This window comes from Andrographis paniculata, unplaced genomic scaffold (genome assembly GCF_009805555.1).
Source record: "Andrographis paniculata isolate CXL003 unplaced genomic scaffold, ASM980555v1 Contig95END, whole genome shotgun sequence".
Lineage (NCBI taxonomy): Eukaryota > Viridiplantae > Streptophyta > Magnoliopsida > Lamiales > Acanthaceae > Andrographis > Andrographis paniculata.
Window position 1 is genome coordinate 2,208,378 of NW_026137634.1, and position 19,240 is coordinate 2,227,617.

The 19,240-nt window shown below is 27.9% G+C and overlaps 2 protein-coding genes across 2 annotated transcripts; both read right to left on the reverse strand.

Moving 5' to 3' along the window:
- Window positions 1–270: 270 nt before the first annotated feature.
- On the reverse strand, window positions 271–3,517 carry LOC127243261 (probable disease resistance protein At5g63020). The gene is made up of 2 exons (XM_051263184.1): window positions 3,386–3,517; window positions 271–3,094 (listed from the first exon to the last, which is right to left on the reverse strand). The coding sequence occupies exon 2, from the start codon at window positions 3,083–3,085 to the stop codon at window positions 371–373; it is 2,715 nt and encodes a 904-aa protein (XP_051119141.1). The 5' UTR covers window positions 3,086–3,094; window positions 3,386–3,517; the 3' UTR covers window positions 271–370.
- A 7,170-nt stretch (window positions 3,518–10,687) lies between these two features.
- LOC127243262 (probable disease resistance protein At5g63020) lies at window positions 10,688–14,032 on the reverse strand. Its single transcript, XM_051263185.1, has 2 exons — window positions 13,920–14,032; window positions 10,688–13,628 (listed from the first exon to the last, which is right to left on the reverse strand). Exon 2 carries the CDS (start codon window positions 13,617–13,619, stop codon window positions 10,908–10,910), a length of 2,712 nt encoding a protein of 903 aa, XP_051119142.1. The 5' UTR covers window positions 13,620–13,628; window positions 13,920–14,032; the 3' UTR covers window positions 10,688–10,907.
- Window positions 14,033–19,240: the final 5,208 nt, after the last annotated feature.

The window sequence follows — 19,240 nt, forward strand, 5'->3', positions numbered from 1 at the left end:
CAAAATATCATATAAATATATATATTTATATAATATTAAACTATTATTTTAATTCAAAATTAGTTACTGCCACTGTTGCTCCATATTTTTTAATATTAGAATTTAGAGTTTACATCATTACTGATATCAAAACCATATTAAGGGATTTTAATATGGCTAACACAACATGCACATAAATCATATTTTGGATTTGTGATATAACTATGCATTATCAATATTATTTTGTCCCATAATAAATATATATAAATTAAAAATTAAGAAAGAAAGAAATTATAAAATATATAAATTGCAGCTTTCAAACAAATCATGGGAATTGAAGCTTGGTCTCTCAATATAACAAACACACCACAGATATATATATATATAACCTTTACTTATAAAGAACAAAATATTGGCGAAAGTGAGGCTCGAGCATTGGATCCTCCCATTGCAGTGCATCCCACCACTCACTCTCTCCTTCGATCTCCTTCAGACAGCCACCTCGTCCACTTCTCCAATCAAACGGCAATCGTTTTAGGCCTTTGCATCTTCTCACATGTATCTTGACGAGAGATGGAAATGGCAAGGGACGTGGATACACACTTTTCAGACATGGAAGGTTATAAAGGTATATATTCTTAAGCCTGGAAAATAATTGGATAGAACCTGCAACGTCATGACCTGTACCTGCAATAACAATTTCAACCATGGATCTGCAACTTTTCACCGTAAGAGATTGGAGCATTGGAGCATAGACAAGCCACGACAAGTCCAACAAGTTGGGGCAAGAATATATGTATATGCGATTGAGGTTATGGAAACATGGAGCTGCTTGTGATTGTGATGATGGTATGGAGTGATCATAAATGCCGACGACACCATATCTATCCTTATCCTCGTACTGACGCTGTTTAGAATCAATTATTATAACCTCATGCACCTCACAGCCACTTATAGATAGCACCTCAAGATGCCGCATTCTCTCTGCTGGAAAACATAGAGACTCTACTGAAATCAACTCTCCAACAGAAAGCCTCCTTAAGCAACTCAGTAGCTTCGGTGAGTTGTTAAGCTTTTCCATAGACTTCTTGTCGGATAGTGTGAGAGATATGGTGCTAATGTGCTGCAAGCCCTCCAATAATTCTAACAACTCTACCCTACCTCCACTCAGTATGTTATCTTTTGCATCCACATCCCATGAATCAAATCTTTGAAAGCTGTACAATCTAAATGTACGCAACAAAGGGAAGTTTGATATGACCTGCCGTGGAATCACTTCTAGTTCATGTGTATGATCCAGAAGCAAGTGCTTCATTTTTGTCGAGTTCTTGAGCTCAATGGGCAATTCCTTGATTTTGGTGAAGGACAAGTTAAGAAACTCAAGTTGCACCAATTCACCTATGCTCGAGGGCAACTCGACTAGATATTTGCTCCTTGACAAGTCTAATACCTTGAGGATAAACATACACTGCAACATTTCGAAAGGGAGCGTTTTCACTCTGGTGTCCCTTATCATGAAAGTCAACGTCTTCTTCCATGGTTGAACTCTTCTGACATCTACTATGGTTGCACCCCACAATGAAACTCTTTCAGCTTCCATCATCTTTTCAGCACACTCTTCGACCAGATCTATGTGATCCAGAACCAAATACCTCTTTCTATTTTTTTCGAGTCCATTGGAAATCCATAAAGCCATGTCGCGGATAACATCGTGCATTTTGACACTCTCCGGAAACCTTCCACCCTCCAAAAGGCTTGCAGCTTTAAGGTCTCTAATTATATCTTGACCTTGATCACGGGCTTCATGCAGATCATCGTATTCTTCTAAAAAACCTTCTGCAATCCAGAGGTCTAAGAGATCCTCGACATCGATTTCATAGTCCTCCGGGAACATGCAGCAATAAGAGAAGCACAATCTAATTGTGTCGCTGGGTAAACTGTCGTAGCTAAACTTTAAAACATGATAAACATGATCTTCCACTCCCATGATCTTCGATGGATCCCTCCGTAGTTTCTTAACTGCCATGTCCCAATCACGGGGATCTTTTTTCCCAGCCATGGCTCGTCCCACAGTGATTAAGGCAAGTGGTAAGCCATCACATTCTTTCACAACAGTTTCAGCACTTTCACGAATACTTGGATGAGAATCTATAATTTCTGGTCCAACTTGCTGCATGAAAAGTTCCATCGCTTCCCTTTTCTCCAAACAACTTACATTGATCTTCCTGTCCTGTCTCATGGAATCACAAACATGTTCATATCGCGTCGTGATAACAATTTTGAACATTCTTTGGCCATCCAAATCCGGAACACCGACTCTAACAAGATCCAGCCACGACCATACATCGTCTAACATGAGCACAAATTTCTTCGTACGAAGAATCCTTAAGATCTGCACTGCCTTTTCTTCCTCATCCTTATCCTTCCACTTGTCATCAGGAATATTAAGTTCTTGAAAAATCTTATCCTGAACTTTTCCAATGGTGAATGTTTTAGACACTACAACCCAAATCACTTTATCGAACCCATGACTCGTACTTAGAAAAGTATTGTTAACCTTCTTCAAAAGTGTTGTCTTCCCCACACCCCCCATTCCATATATCCCGATGATCCTCACATTATCATCCTTAATCCATCTATTCACTTGCGCAAGAGGTGAATCCAATCCTACTGTCTTCCCCAGAGGTCTCTCATCCCCTACACCACGCGGCAACGCCTCAGCTACCGTATCGAATGCTAGTCCTTTCCTTATTAGCTCCTCCACAGCTTCCCGATTCACAACAGCTTCCTTATCAAGCTTATATCTCAACCAACAGCACATACAGCAATTCCTTTTCTGACTAGCCTTTTCCAGAAACTCCTCAACACTTTTGTCAGTCGCCTCGACCCTTTGCAACCAGCCATCGACCTGATTAGCGCGTACCATCTGCCTTTCCTCTTCGAGAACCACCCTTCTTTTCACATCTTCACGAACTTCGTTCAGTTGTGTCATTGCATTTTCTAAGGCTCCCACATTTGTTTCCAGGTCTTTGATTGTGTTGGCAGTGTTGACTGTGCAGCCACATAAGCATTTCAGAATATCCCAAATTGGACCCACAGTTTCCATGGAGGAGATCTGTTGGAATAATTAATTTGGTATTTTCAATCAATGCATGAATATTCATACATATATCTAGTAAATCAACAAGATCAACTTCCCAAGAGGCAATAAAAATAGATCTCACTAGTCACTACTAAGGAGCAAAAGTAAAAGAGCCTAACAGATCAGATGAATGAGTCACCATATATAGTTTCTTATATAACACTTTACAACATACATACAAATAATAACAGTCGCAGATAATTAATTAATGTGTTTGTTAAATTCATTTAAAGCAGTAAATGATATGTGAAGCAGTTGAATTACCTAATTTACAGATCTGAAGAAGAAGGCGATTTGATTCCTTCACTTCACAATCAATTTGGATTGAACAAGTAGAAGAAGAAGAAGAAGAAGCATCTCATCTCATCTCATCTCATCTCAGGAAGAACTTTAAAATCTTCGATTGGTTCTCATGAGTCATCTCAAGTCAACTCTCTCTCTTCGATTGGGTGGTGTGGGGTCCACTCCATTAGATTTTTTTTTAATCTTTTTGATTTTTTTAATTATTTTTGATTTTTTAATAAAGTAAATATGTATTAAATGTTATTAAATATATATCATAATTAATAAAATATATATTTTAAAATATAATAAAATAATTAATTTAATTTTATGATTAAAATAAATTATAATTTTGTCTATTTATACCCCTAATTAAAGCTATTGAAAATATAATAACTTTGAAATATAATTTTATTTATTTTTATAATTAAAATAATTATATTAATAATCAATAAAATTAAAAATATAAGTAATTATATTTTGTAAATTAATATATATAAATGCAAATAAATTTTATAATTCTATAGTTTTTCTTTATTTTTTAATTCTTAAAAAAAATTAAAATTAATTTAATATTTTCTTAATCCTTATTTATACCTATAATTGATGGATAGTGAAATTTTCCAAATTTTTCATTATAATTGATATTAAATAATTATATTAATTGATATAGTTATAATTAATATAATTTATGAAATTATAATTAATAAATATATTTATCAAAATTAAAAATAATTATTATCTATATATATAAAAAAGAGATTAGTACGGGGTTCACTTCACCAATACTTTTTTATCATTTTTTTTAAAATTTTTTTAATAAAATAAATATATTTTAAATGCTATTAAGTATATTATAATTAATAAAATTTTAATTAATATTTTTTTAAAGATAATAAAATAATTGGTTTAATTTTATGATTAAAGTAAATTATAATATAATTTTATTTTTATTTATACTTCTATTTAAAAGTAATAAAAATGTAATAATTTTGAAATGTAATTTTTATTATTTTTATAAATAATTATGTTTTGTAATCCTAATATGTATAAAACACCGATAAGTCTTATTATTTTTATAAGTTTTTATGTAATATTTTTAAAAATTTTATTTATACCCGTAATTAATAAATAATAAAATTTCACTAATTTTTCAATGTAATTATATTAATTGATATGGATATAATTGATATAATTAATGAAATTATGATTAATAAATGTATTTATTAAAAGTTAAAAATTATTATTATTATTATTATTATTATTATTATTATTATATAAGAGATCAATATGAGGTTTAATACACCATATCATTTTATTATTTTTTTTATTTTTTATTTAAAATGAGATCCACACCATATTTTTTGTCATTTTTTTCTAATAAAATAATACATATTAAAATGTATTAAGTATTGTACTATTATATATATTTAATCATTATAATTTGAAATATATTTTAATTATATATAAGAAAAATAGATCTCATATTAATTTATTATTATTTTTTTATTTTTTATTTTTAAAAAATAAATTTATATTAAATATTCATAATATATATCATAATAATATACATAGCAAATTTATAATTATCACAATCAATATATATAATTTGATAATATAATATAATATATAATATATATAGAATACTTCTTTCATTTTAAAATTAAATAATTGATTTTATTTCATAATATTTGAAGTACTAATTTATTTTAATTTTTTTTTACCTATTTATCTATATAAAAGAAAATTATAACTCATACCATTTTTTTTTTCATTTTTAGTTTTTTAATAAAATAAAAATATACTATTAAATTAAATATTCATAATTTATATATCATAACAATATACTTAATAATAATAATAGTAATACTATTAATGATAATTATAATACTAATTAATGATATTAAAAATGAATTATTATTATTATTTCTAAAATTTTGGAAATTTTTAATATATTTAAAAATAATTTAATATTCTAATCAAAATATATAATTAACACATTAATTATATTCATAATAAATAATTTTTAAATTTTTAAATTTTTATTAATTTTATAACTAATTTTAAAAAAATAAAATTTAAACATGCAGATTAATTATAATTATATTCGTAATTAACAAAATTAAATTTATTATGAGTAAAATTAATTCCGACATTTATGATTGGAAATTACCAAATATTAAAACGCCAATTACGATCAATTAACGTCGGCATTAATGACAATTTGATGACAACCCTCATTTGAATGTCTATAAAAGACCATAGCTTTACCCTCATTTCAACTACAAATCAACTTCTCATCCTTTCATCCTCTCAATTTTCTTCATTTTTTTGGTAATATTTTTTCGGCGAGTTTTCGGTTAATATTTAAATAACGTTTTTATTTTCCTTCGCCACCCAATATAGTTGTTTTTTTCCCTGCATTTTAATAATCGGAGTTCCAAAATATTGGGGCACCACATAATCTGAAAATGATGGGTCGTATTAACGTATAATTCACTTAATATGAATTATCTTGTGAGAATTAATTTGTAGGCTATTAAGTTCGAATGAATTTACGTAGAGCATTCGAAAGGTAATGACGACGGATTCTCAAATCATAAGGCATAAAAAAAAAAAAAAAAAAAACCACATCGGTTCCATCTCTCCCTCTCTACTCTATCTATAATCTTGTCTAATCAACCTTTCTCTAAATCTCAAAAATAATATAACAAACCCAACAAGCTCAAATACACTTGGATTAAACTATGGGTTTGGGTTTGACTAAATGATTTGGACTTGGGTGAAATATTTGGGCTGAGTCTGATGGGCCGAGTTAAAAAATAGACTTACTAATTATATTTATTGAGGAATTTTATATTATGTCTCCAATAGTTAAAATTTTCAACAATAAGTTATACGAAAACTCCACTGGTATGAGGTACAAGGTAGGTAGACAAGACCTATTTGTTGGTCCCGAGGCATTTTGGAGAAAGTCCCCGACCACGCATGTTTGACAATACATAATGTATATATTTTTTAATTTTTTATTAGTATTGTTATTTTTTTACATAATGTAATTTTATGTATTAAATATTATGTCAATACATGAGATAATTCAACATGCACTATGCTGACTTGGCTGGATTAGCCCAATCTCTGGAAATTAGTGATGATACATTTTTCTTTTTTGAAAATCCAAAATGATAATTATATATAATCTAATTACACAAATACAAATCAGATTAATATAATCCAACATAAAATTTTATCTGTATAAATCACTCCCCTCTCGACCATTCCATCAAGTGAAAACATAATTCGTTCGACTAAAACACACACGGATAATTGCAAAATGGAGAGCAAGAGGATCAAGATCGAAGCTATTATTATCATCATGTTAATGGTGATGGCTGCCTCGTCGGCAAAAGATTGCAAAGTGTGTACTGCGATCAGCAATGCGCCCGTGTCATAATAATCAATATTTGCAGACAAAAATGTACGAAGGAATGTCATGAAGCCGAGAAGGCTTCCCTAGCTGCATCTGGCGCTTGTGTTGGGAATGAGTTTGAAATCCGCAGCGAAGATAACGTAAATGGAAAGGAATGTGTTGGGGATTCCTGTTTGCGGATATATGATTAATGACAGTGCTTCCTTAATAGTTCGACCTTTTAGGTGAGACGGTCATTCAACATCCGACATAATGATTGATAAAATTTTGTTTCCATGAAAATAAAATTTGAAATTGTATCAATATGCGAGAATTAATTTCTTAGGTACATGAATCTTTAATTCATGCTTGATTTTGTGTTTCATTTAACCATGGATAGAAATTTATTAATTTTGTCACACATTTATATATTCGAAAAATTTTGCAAATTTAATCATCTACCAATTAATAACCAAACATCATTCTTATATTTATTGGGTTGGGTTTTGCTCATGCCATATCAAATACCATTAAATTCACTTAAAATAAATAAATTTTTGTGCCTTCAAAGCCAAGGGCAAGAAAAATGATTTTTTTTACAAGATACAAATTTTGTGGGATCTCGCTTATAAGGGTAAATGGCATCTCCACCCATCAACAATTAGTTTTAGGTTAGAAGTCTTAATCCTTTCTTAACATCCTATACTAGGAAAAAAGAGATTGAAATAGTAAAATGAAGAGTAAAATTTCACAAGTAAATATAGTTTAGGTGAGATGGTCATTTACATTATCTAACAATTTGTAATTTATAAAGTTATGAAAAATTAACTATTATACATTATTATTATATACTTTTATTTTACATCAAATTTCAATATATTGAAATTTTTGAATTCCAATTTAACCTAAAATGCCAATTAAAAAATAAGCTTATTTATTTATGATAGAAAATATGTCTGTAATAAAAATTATATGAATTTCTAAAATAAAAAACCAGCTAGAAATACAAACTAAACAAATCCATAATATTAAAAATATTCGTATGAGAGCTATTTCAATTTAACAAACACATACAAATATAGGAGTGGTGGGATGCACTGGAATGGGAGAATCAAATGTTCGAGCATCACTTTCGCCAATATTTTAAATTTTCTTAAAAATGTTGTAATATTGTTATCATAATAACAGTGCATGTGTATAGATATATATATATATATATTTAAGAAATTTTTTAAGAAAATTTAAAATATTGGCGAAAGTGATGAGATTAATATGACGAAAAAGAGAGATAAAAGAAATAATGTGATAGATGTAATAACTATAACATACAAATAAATATACAAAATTATAGTTCAGATAATTATCGAGAAGAAGAAGCATCTCATCTCATCTCAGAAAGAACTTTGTCTGATTTGAGGAAGAACTCTGGCTCATCTCAAGTCAACCATGCATGCATGCATCTTGTTTGCTGTGATTTTTAATTATATTGATTAATATACATATATATGTCATTGTTGAATGAAATCAAGTGAATGATTGAAATTAATTAATTGATCATCAGTGCCACTATTTTTATAATACTCTTCAACTTCATGATTATATATATATATATATATAACACTTTAAGTTTAATATTCTGCTCTTAGTTGTACAAATTTGAATGTGACTTTTAAGATATAAAAATACATATATATAACTACAATTAATAAATATTAATAGGTAAAACAAAACCTTAGTTAATTAGTTGTCGTCAACTGAAGTTTGACGTAATTATCCCAAACGTAGATCATTCTAATCAAATTAAGTTATCAAATTATATACATTCTTTTTTATTTTGATTTTCACAATTTCACGACATTGATCTTGTCTGCCCTTGTGTGATCCAAATAGATGAAATATCAAATATGCATGTTCGACAAGTCATACAAATTAAACATGTTTGCATTCGTGCTCCACCGCGAACCGTTCTAATTAAATCTTTCCGCTGCCATATCCTCTGCTCCTATCTCGTCTTTGATCTAGTTTGTACTCGATTTTCGAGTGTTTGTTGAGCTAGGACAAAGTTGTCTTCCACGATTTTCGTAACTCATAGCTTTTTTTTATCCTTAAAATAATTAAATCAAATATCTACTTTTCACTAAAAAATATAATATCCAAATTTTATTTTATACTCAAAATATCACATTAAAATTATTTAATTTTCAATTCAAAATTTTATTATTTTCAACTCCAACCAAACTTCCAAACAAACATCGAAAACACAGTATATTGTTTTTTATGTTTACAGAGCCGATGGTCAATTACTACTTCTCTATGTTCACCTAATTAGTATTTTTGCTGACATTATTTTTAATATATATAATATTTATATTATATTCTCTCAATAAAATAGATAATTCAATACAAAATATTACTTTTTATATTAGTGATATGATTTTCAAAATTTATTTGGTATTTTTTTTTCTTTTAATATTCAACTAACTTTCATAATTTAAGTAAAAATATACTATCATTTTCCCTTTCAAAGTTAAATTATTATTTTGAAGTATAATTGTATTTTCAAATTTATAATTATTGTAATTTATATAGTTATGAGAAATTAAGTATTGATCTTTTAAAAATTATTACATACTTTTATGTTTAATATACTGAAGGTTTCAATTCCACTGTCACAAATCCCATTTTGAAGGGGATTGCATTCTTTTTTGTATACCAAAGGTTGATCCGGGCCTGTCTAGTACTCAATCAAAACTGGGCCCTGCTGGCCCGGGAACAGAAAATAAATATTCTCTCATACCTCTTTAAGTGGCATTTACTATTTTGGTAATTGTATTTAACACTAAAAATATTTTTATAATTTTTTTTTACAAATGTCGTTCTATCGATGAGATGAAAGTGATTTTGCAATTTTTTCTTAATTTGTCCTATTTTTTGTATATAATAATTAATATTCAAAGATCAACGCGTAAATGAGACATTTAGAATATATATTCTAATTAGAGCTAGCAAAAACTGACGCGACATGAAATAATTGGGTTTGGGTCAAAGATTTCAACCCGATTATGTATACGGGTTGACACGAACCCGGCACGATAGTAAACGGGTCGGGTTAGGGTTGAGGCTCTTAACTCGAACCCGACACGACAACCCGATTATAATATATTAATATTGATTAATATATTCATTATATATGTAAAATAATTATAATTTAATAATTTCTTCGTAAATTAATTTAAACTAAGTTCAATTTTAAATAATTCAACTTAATTTATGTTTAAACCAATAAAAACTAACATAACACGATAACACAACAAAAAAATTATTTAATTTAAATCAAGAAATTCGACTTAATTATGTATACGGGTCAATACAAGTCAACCCGAACCCGACACGATAATAAACGGGTCGGGTTAGAGTTGAGTAATTTAACCCGTTTAAAATATTCAATCCGACACGATAATAAACGGATCGGGTTAGGATTGAGTAATTTAACCCGTTTAAAATATTCAACCTGACACGAACCCGACACGAATTGACCCATTTATGGCTCTAATTCTAATACATTTTTTTTTTTATTCTATAGATTATATTTGAATTTCAAGGCTTTTGATTTAAAATATATTTGAAAATTTTTACAAAAAATAATAATAAATTTTAATATATAAATTTTTTATTTTTATTGCAATAGTTTCTTATTATATATGTATTTTATTAATTATCTATTTTGTTATTCTTTTTTTTTTAATTATTATTTTTAAAAATTATTTTTTTATAATTTATAAATTTCATCGGCATTATATGTATATATATAAATTAAAATTTAAGAAAGAAAGAAATTAAAAATATACAGACGACACCTTTCAAACAAATCATGGAATTAAAACTTGTGTGTTCCTTTGCACCAAAAATCTCATATTTCTACTATATCTTTATTCTGTCTTTCTAAATAGAAAAAAAAATACAGTTTTTATTCTTACAAAATATCCTATTGTACATTATTTTAATAATAAATTTAAATCAAAATTTTTTCAAACTTATCAAAAGAAATAAACCCATGGCTTAGTCGCACCACAAATATATATATATAAATAACCCTTACTCGTTAGGCACAAAATATTGGCGGAAGTGAGGCTCGTGCATTGGATCCTCCCATTGCAGTGCATCCCACCACTCACTCTCTCCTTCGATCTCCTTTAGACAGCCACCTCGTCCACTTGTCCAATCAAGCGGCAATCGTTTAAGCCTTTTGCAGTCGTTCACAATTATCTCGATGAGAGATGGAAATGGCAAGGGACGTGGATACACACTTTCCAGACATGGAAGGTCAGAAAGGTATATATCCTTAAGCCTTGAAAATAACTGGGTAGAATCTGCAACGTCATGACCTGTACCTGCACTAACAATTTCAACCATGGATGTGCAATCCTGCACCACAAGAGATTGGAGCATTGGAGCATAGACAAGCCACGACAAGTCCAACAAGTTGGGGCAAGAATATATGCATATGCGATTGAGGTTATGGAAACATGGAGCTGCTTGTGATTGTGATGATGGTATGGAGTGATCATAAATGCCGACGACACCATATCTATCCTCATCCTCGTACTGATGCTGTTTAGAATCAATTATTATAACCTCGTGCACCTGACAGCCATTTAGAGATAGCCCCTCAAGATGCCGCATTCTCTCTGCTGAAAAACATAGAGACTCTACTGAAATAAACTCTCCAACATAAAGCCAACTTAAGCAACTCAGTAGCTTCGGTGAGTTGTTAAGCTTTTCCATAGACTTCTTGTCGAATAGTGTGAGAGATACGGTGCTAATGTGCTGCAAGCCCTCCAATAATTCTAACAACTCTACCATACCTCCACTCAGTATGTTATCTTTTGCATCCACATCCGATGAATCAAATCTTTGAGCACCGAACAATCTAAATGTACGCAACAAAGGGAAGTTTGATATGACCTGCCGTGGAATCACTTCTAGATAACCCAGTAGCAAGTGCTTCATTTTTGTCGAGTTCTTGAGCTCAATGGGCAATTCCTTGATTGAGGTGCCGGACAAGTTAAGAAACTCAAGTTGCACCAATTCACCGATGCTTGAGGGCAACTCGACTAGATTTTCATTCCTTGACAAGTCTAATACCTTGAGGATAAACATACACTGCAACATTTCGAAAGGGAGCGTTTTCACTCTGGTGTCCCTTATCATGAAAGTCAACGTCTTCTTCCATGGTTGAACTCTTCTGACATCTACTATGGTTGCACCCCACAATGAAACTCTTTCAGCTTCCATCATCTTTTCAGCACACTCTTCGACCAGATCTATGTGATCCAGAACCAAATACCTCTTTCTATTTTTTTCGAGTCCATTGGAAATCCATAAAGCCATGTCGCGGATAACATCGTGCATTTTGACAAACAACGAAACTCTTCCACCCTCCAAAAGGCTTGCAGCTTTAAGGTCTCTAATTATATCTCGACCTTGATCACGGGCTTCATGCAGATCATCGTATTCTTCTAAAAAACCTTCTGCAATCCAGAGGTCTAAGAGATCATCGATCCAGATTTCAAAGTCCTCCGGGAATATGCAGCAATAAGAGAAGCACAATCTAATTGTGTCGCTGGGTAAACTGTCGTAGCTAAACTTTAAAACATGATAAACATCATCTTCCAGTCCCATGATCTTCGACGGATCCCTACGTAGTTTCTTAACTGCCATGTCCCAATCACGGGGATCTTTTTTCCCAGCCATGGCTCGTCCCACAGTGATTAAGGCAAGTGGTAAGCCATCACATTCTTTCACAACAGTTTCAGCACTTTCACGAATACTTGGATGAGAATCTATAATTTCTGGTCCAACTTGCTGCATGAAAAGTTCCATCGCTTCCCTTTTCTCCAAACAACTTACATTGATCTTCCTGTCCTGTCTCATGGAATCACAAACATGTTCATATCGCGTCGTGATAACAATTTTAGACATTCTTTGGCCATCCAAATCCGGAACACCAACTCTAACAAGATCCAGCCACGACCATACGTCGTCTAACATGAGCACAAATTTCTTCGTACGAAGAATACTCAAGATCTGCACGGCCTTTTCTTCGTCATCCTTATCCTTCCACTTGTCATCAGAATCAGAAATCTTAAGTTCTTTCCATATCGCATCCTGAACTTTTCCAATGCTGAATGTTTGAGACACTACAACCCAAATCACTTTATCGAATCCATGATTCCTACTTAGAAAAGTATTATTAAACTTCTTCAAAAGCGTTGTCTTCCCCACACCCCCCATTCCATATATCCCAATGATCCTCACATTATCATCCTCAATCCATCTATTCACTTGTGCAAGAGGTGAATGCAATCCTACGGTGTGCCGTAGAGGTCTCTCATCTGCTACACCATGCGGCAACGCCTCAGCTACCGTATCGAATGCTAGTCCTTCCCTCCTTAGCTCCTCAACAGCTTGTCGCTTCACAACAGCTTCCTTAGCAAGCTTATATCTGAACCAATAGCAAGTACAACAATTCCTTTTCTGACTAGCCTTTTCCCGAAACTCCTTAACACTTTTGTCAGTCGCCTCGACCCTTTGCAACCAGCCATTGACCTGATTAGTGCGTACCATCTTCCTTTCCTCTTCGAGAACCACCCTTCTTTTCACATCTTCACGAACTTCGTTCAGTTGTGTCATTGCATTTTCTAAGGCTTCCACATTTGTTTCCAGGTCTTTGATTGTCTTGACAGTTTTGACTGTGCAGCCACAGAAGCATGTCAGAATATCCCAAATTGCACCGACCGCGTCCATGGAGGAGATCTGCTGGAATTATTAATTTGGTATTTTCAATCAATGCATGAATATTCATACATATATCTAGCAAATCAACAAGATCAACTTCCCAAGAGGCAATAAAAATAGATCTCACTAGTCACTACTAAGGAGCAAAAGTAAAAGAGCCTAACAGATCAGATGAATGAGTCACCATATATAGTTTCTTATATAACACTTCACAACATACATACAAATAATAACAGTTGCAGATAATTAATTAATGAGTTTGTTAAATTCCTTTAAAGCAGTAAATGATATGTGAAGCAGTTGAATTACCTTTACGGATCTGAACAAGGCGATTTGATTCCTTCACTTCACACTCAATTTGGATTGAACAAGTAGCAGAAGAAGAAGAAGAAGAAGCATCTCATCTCAGGAAGAACTTTAAAATCTTCGACTGGTTCTCATGAGTCATCTCAAGTCAACTCTCTCTCTTCGATGATTTGGTGGTGTGGGTTCCACTCCATTAGATTTTTTTTGTTAACTTTTCTGATTTTTTAATAAAATAAATATGTATTAAATATTATTACGTATATCATAATTAATAAAATTATAGATAATATAATTTTAAATATAATAAATTAATTGATTTAATTTTATGATTAAAATAAATTATAATTTTGTCTATTTATACTTCTAATTAAGATTATTGAAAATGTAATAATTTTGGAATATAATTTTATTTATTTTTATAATTAAAATAATTATATTAATAATCAATAAAATTAAAAATATCAGTAATTATATTTTGTAATATTAATATATATAAAAACGCAAATAGATTTCATTAGTTTTTCTTTATTCTTTAATTCTTAAAAAATAAATTAATTTAATATTTTCTTAATCTTTATTTATACCCGTAATTAATAAAAAATAAAATTTTCCAAATATTTCATTATAATTGATTTTAAATAATTATATTAATTGATATAATTTATGAAATTATAATTAATAAATATATTTATCAAAGTTAAAAATTATTATTATCTATTTATATAAAACAGATATTAGTATGAGGTTCACTTCACCTATATTTTTTTGTTATTTTTTTTTATTATTTTTAATAAAATAAATATGTATTAAATGCTATTAAGTATATTATAATTAATAAAATTTTAATTAGTATATTTTTAAAGATAATAAAATAATTGATTTAATTTTATGATTAAAGTAAATTATACTAATATAATTTTATTTTTATTGATAGTTCTATTTAAAAGTAATGAAAATATAATAATTTTGAAATGTAATTTTTATTATTTTATAAATAATCATATTGATAATGAATAAAATTAAAACTATGTAATTATATTTTGTAATCCTAATATGTATAAAAACACCAATAAGTCTTATTATTTTTATAATCTTTTATGTAATATTTTTTAAATTTTTATTTATACCCGTTATTAATAAATAATTGAATTTCACTAATTTTTCAATGTAATTATATTAATTGATATAAATATAATTGATATAATTAATGAAATTATGATTAATAAATATATTTATTAAAAGATAAAAATTATTATTATTATTATTATTATATAAGAGATCAATGTGGGGTTTATTATTATTATATAAGAAATCAATGTGGGGTTTAGTACACCATATCTTTTTATTATTATTTTTTATTTTATATTTAAAATGAGATCCATTCCATCGTATTTTATTGTCACTTTTTTTCTAATAAAATAATACATATTAAACTGTATTAAGTATATTATAATTAATAAAATTATAATGAACATATTTTGAAGATAATAAAAAAAAAAATTGATTTCATTTACACCTCTATTTAATAGTAATGAAATTTTACTAATATTTCAATGTAAGTATTGTACTATTATATATATATTTAATCATTATAATTTGAAATATATTTTAATTATATATAAAAAATATGGATTTCATATCAATTTATTGTTTTTTTTTAATTTTTTATTTTTAAAAAATAAATTTATATTAAATATTCATAATATATATACCATAATAATATACATAGCAAATTTATATATATAATTTGATAATATAATATAATATAATATATAATTTGATAATATAATACTCCTTTCGTCCCAAACAAGGTTCAACATTTACTTTTGACACGAATTTTTAGGTGAATATTATTAAGTAAAATAATTTAGAAATCAGCTAATGTGACGGAGAGATATATATTTTATTTTTTTATTTGGATGATGTGAGGGGATAAAGTGTGGGGTAGAGATTAAATATAATTAATTATTTCCTATTTTAAAAATATTGCAGGGTGTTCGAGACGTACCAAAAAAAAATGTTGGACGGAGGGAGTATAATATATAATATATATATATAATACTTCTTTCATCTTAAAATTAAATAATTCATTTTATTTCATAATATTTAAAGTACTAATTTATTTTAATTATTTTACCTATTTATCTATATAAAAGAAAAATCTAACTCATACCAGTTTTTTTTTTCATTTTTAATTTTTTAATAAAATAAAATTATACTATTAAATTAAATATTCATAATTAATATACCATAAAAATATACTTAATAACAATTATAATAATACTATTAATGATAATTATAATACTAATTAATGATATTAAAAATGAATTACTATTATTTCTAAAATTTTGGAAATTTTTAATAAATTTAAAAATAATGTAATATTCTAATCAAAATATATAATTAATATTAATTATATTCATAATAAATAATTTTTAAATTTTTAAACTTATATTAATTTTATAACTAATTTTAAAAAATATATATTTTAAACATACAGATTAATTATAATTATATTCGTAATTAACCCATATCTTTTTAAATAATACAATTTTATTAAATATAATTAAAATTATTATGAGTAAAATTAATTCCGGCGTTTATGATTGGAAGTTACCAAATATTAAAGAAGTTGTTACGGAAATTCCAGGAAATCAAAATGAAATAACAAAGACAGAAAGAACGTAAGATTTGGTAACCCAATTCGATCACGATGATCTACGTCTGGGGGCGCTGCCAAGCCAGGAATTTTACTATAAAGTACGTAGGCACATGGTTAAAGTGAGAATACATGGGTATTTATAGCCTAAGCCTTTGACAATAATATCAAAATAATATCTCTAAAATCTAAAATATAATATCCAAATCATATCCCTAGATTTTAGGATATAATCAGGCTTCATATCCCAACAGAAGTCAATTACGGATTAATTAACGTCGACATTAATGACGAATTTGATAGCAACCCTCATTTGAATGTCTGTAAAAGACCATATCTTCACCCTAATTTCAATCATACATCAACTTCTCATCCTTTTATCCTCTCAATTTTCTTCATTTTTCCGGTAATATTTTTTCGGCGAGTTTTTGGTTAATATTTAAATAACGTTTTTATTTTCTTTCGCAACCCAATTAGTTGTTTTTTTCCTTGCATTTTAATAATCAGAATTCCAAAATATTGTAACTCCACCTAATCTGAAGATGATGTGTCGTATTAACGTATAAGTTACTTATACTATTTTATTTTATTTTTATTTTGTACGGTGTATAAATAATTTTATATAATTTTGTGTTTACAGATATTTTTGTATTATTTATTTTTAGGTAATTCATATATTAGTTTATATTTAATAATAAAATTAAAAATGAATTTATTTTTATTTGCAATATTAATTATATTTTTGTATTATGCAGATTGCCCCCACGACAAGATCAGTTTCTTATTTATTTGAGTCACACTTTAATCTCCTTTGTTCTGTAATTCTCTTATTTTTTAGAAAATATTTTTCATGTCAGTTTTTCCTCAATTTTTCGACGACAACGTTTCTCTCTTGTTATTGTTTTGTACTTTGTATAAATAATTCAATAGTATAACTTTTTTTTTTGTATATTATAGATATTTTTCTATTATTTGCTCTTTAAATAATTTCTATATTAATTTTTATTTAATAATAACATTACAATAAAATTGATTTATTTTTATATATAATATATGTATTATATTATTCATATTTTTTCATTTAAATTAAAAATTTTCATTTATTTTAAATAAAAATATAAATAGTGATGATTTAATGGAGTTCTTATAATTTTATTCAAATATATTTGTGTATATATAAATTTTCAATAAATCTATACAATTTTATTTTATTTTTCTTTATTTTTGATATTTTTATTAAAATAAATTTATATTAAATATCCATAATTAATATACCATAACTAACATATTTAACAAACTATACTTAATACAATCAATAAATATTTTATAAGTATAAAAGTTGATAAAATTATTAAGAATATGATACTATGATGTATACATAGAATACTTATCTATTCAATTTAAAATTAAATAATAAATTTGAATTTAAAAAATAAATTTGCTATTATATATAAATATATATTAGTTACATAACTACTGATTACCTAAATTCTAATTTTTAATTTTTAAGAGAAAATAATATATATGTGTTCTTTTAATAAAAATTTAAGGGAAACATAAAAAAAAATATAAAAACTTTTGATGAACAAAAAAATAAATTATAAAAATATCGTGCATCGGGTTTCTGACTAGTATCATACTAAAGTTTATACAATACGTACATAATTAAACATTTATATATATAGTAATTAATTGCCAAAATCTTTATTGCAGTAAAATGTTACCAATAATTAAACATTCATCCAATCTTTATTGAGAATCAAATGTAGTATTTTTTATTTAACCACTTCCCTAATTTGCAACAATTTAGGTAGTCCCGCAAGAGATAGTCCGGTGGTGCGTGGAGTGTATTTTTTTTTTTTTTTAATTTTAGCTATTATTAGATATTTTAAATTTTAATTTAAAATTTATCTCATAGTTTTTTCAACAATTACCGAATATAATTTTAATTCTAAAATTAAATTATAATCAAATTTGGTTTTTTTATTAAATTAATCTTATCTTCCTCATCTTTAGAATTCGTAAATATTGTTAAAGCTCATAATTATTATTAGATATATTTCATTTATTATATATATGATTAATATAATTTTTTTTTTGTGGAATTTGTTGTTATATTGTTCGTTGATAGTATTTTGAAAAAAAAAAAAAAGAAAATCATTTTTTAATAGGGTCTATTATATATTTTTGCTCAAGGTTCTGAAAAAGTCCGAGACAGCTCTGACCTGCCACACATGGTTCGCCTAGTGTAACTTGTCTTTTCGGGCCTAATTTGCAGGCTATTAAGTTCGGTCGGTGGTTTACTAAGTGTGCACTTTCAGGTAGCGACTGCAGGTTCCCTCATTATTGAAAAAAAAAAAAGGTAAAGTCAATAAATTTTAAGTGAATTTAGGCAAGTGGGTAAATTTTAAGTGAATTAATGTATGGTAGGTGAATTAGTATAACTCTAGAAGTATATAATTTTCTCTACATATAAAACACATGTTCGAATCCAAAATAGTGAAAAAAACAAGACAAGAAGAACAATAAGAAGTTGTTCTTTCTCCTCCAAAATTTGAACCTCATATCAAAATATTCCAAGAGAGAATATGAAGATCGAAGCAGTTTTTGTCATCATGTTGATTGCGAACGCCATCTACATCGAGGCAACTTGTTACAGCGATTG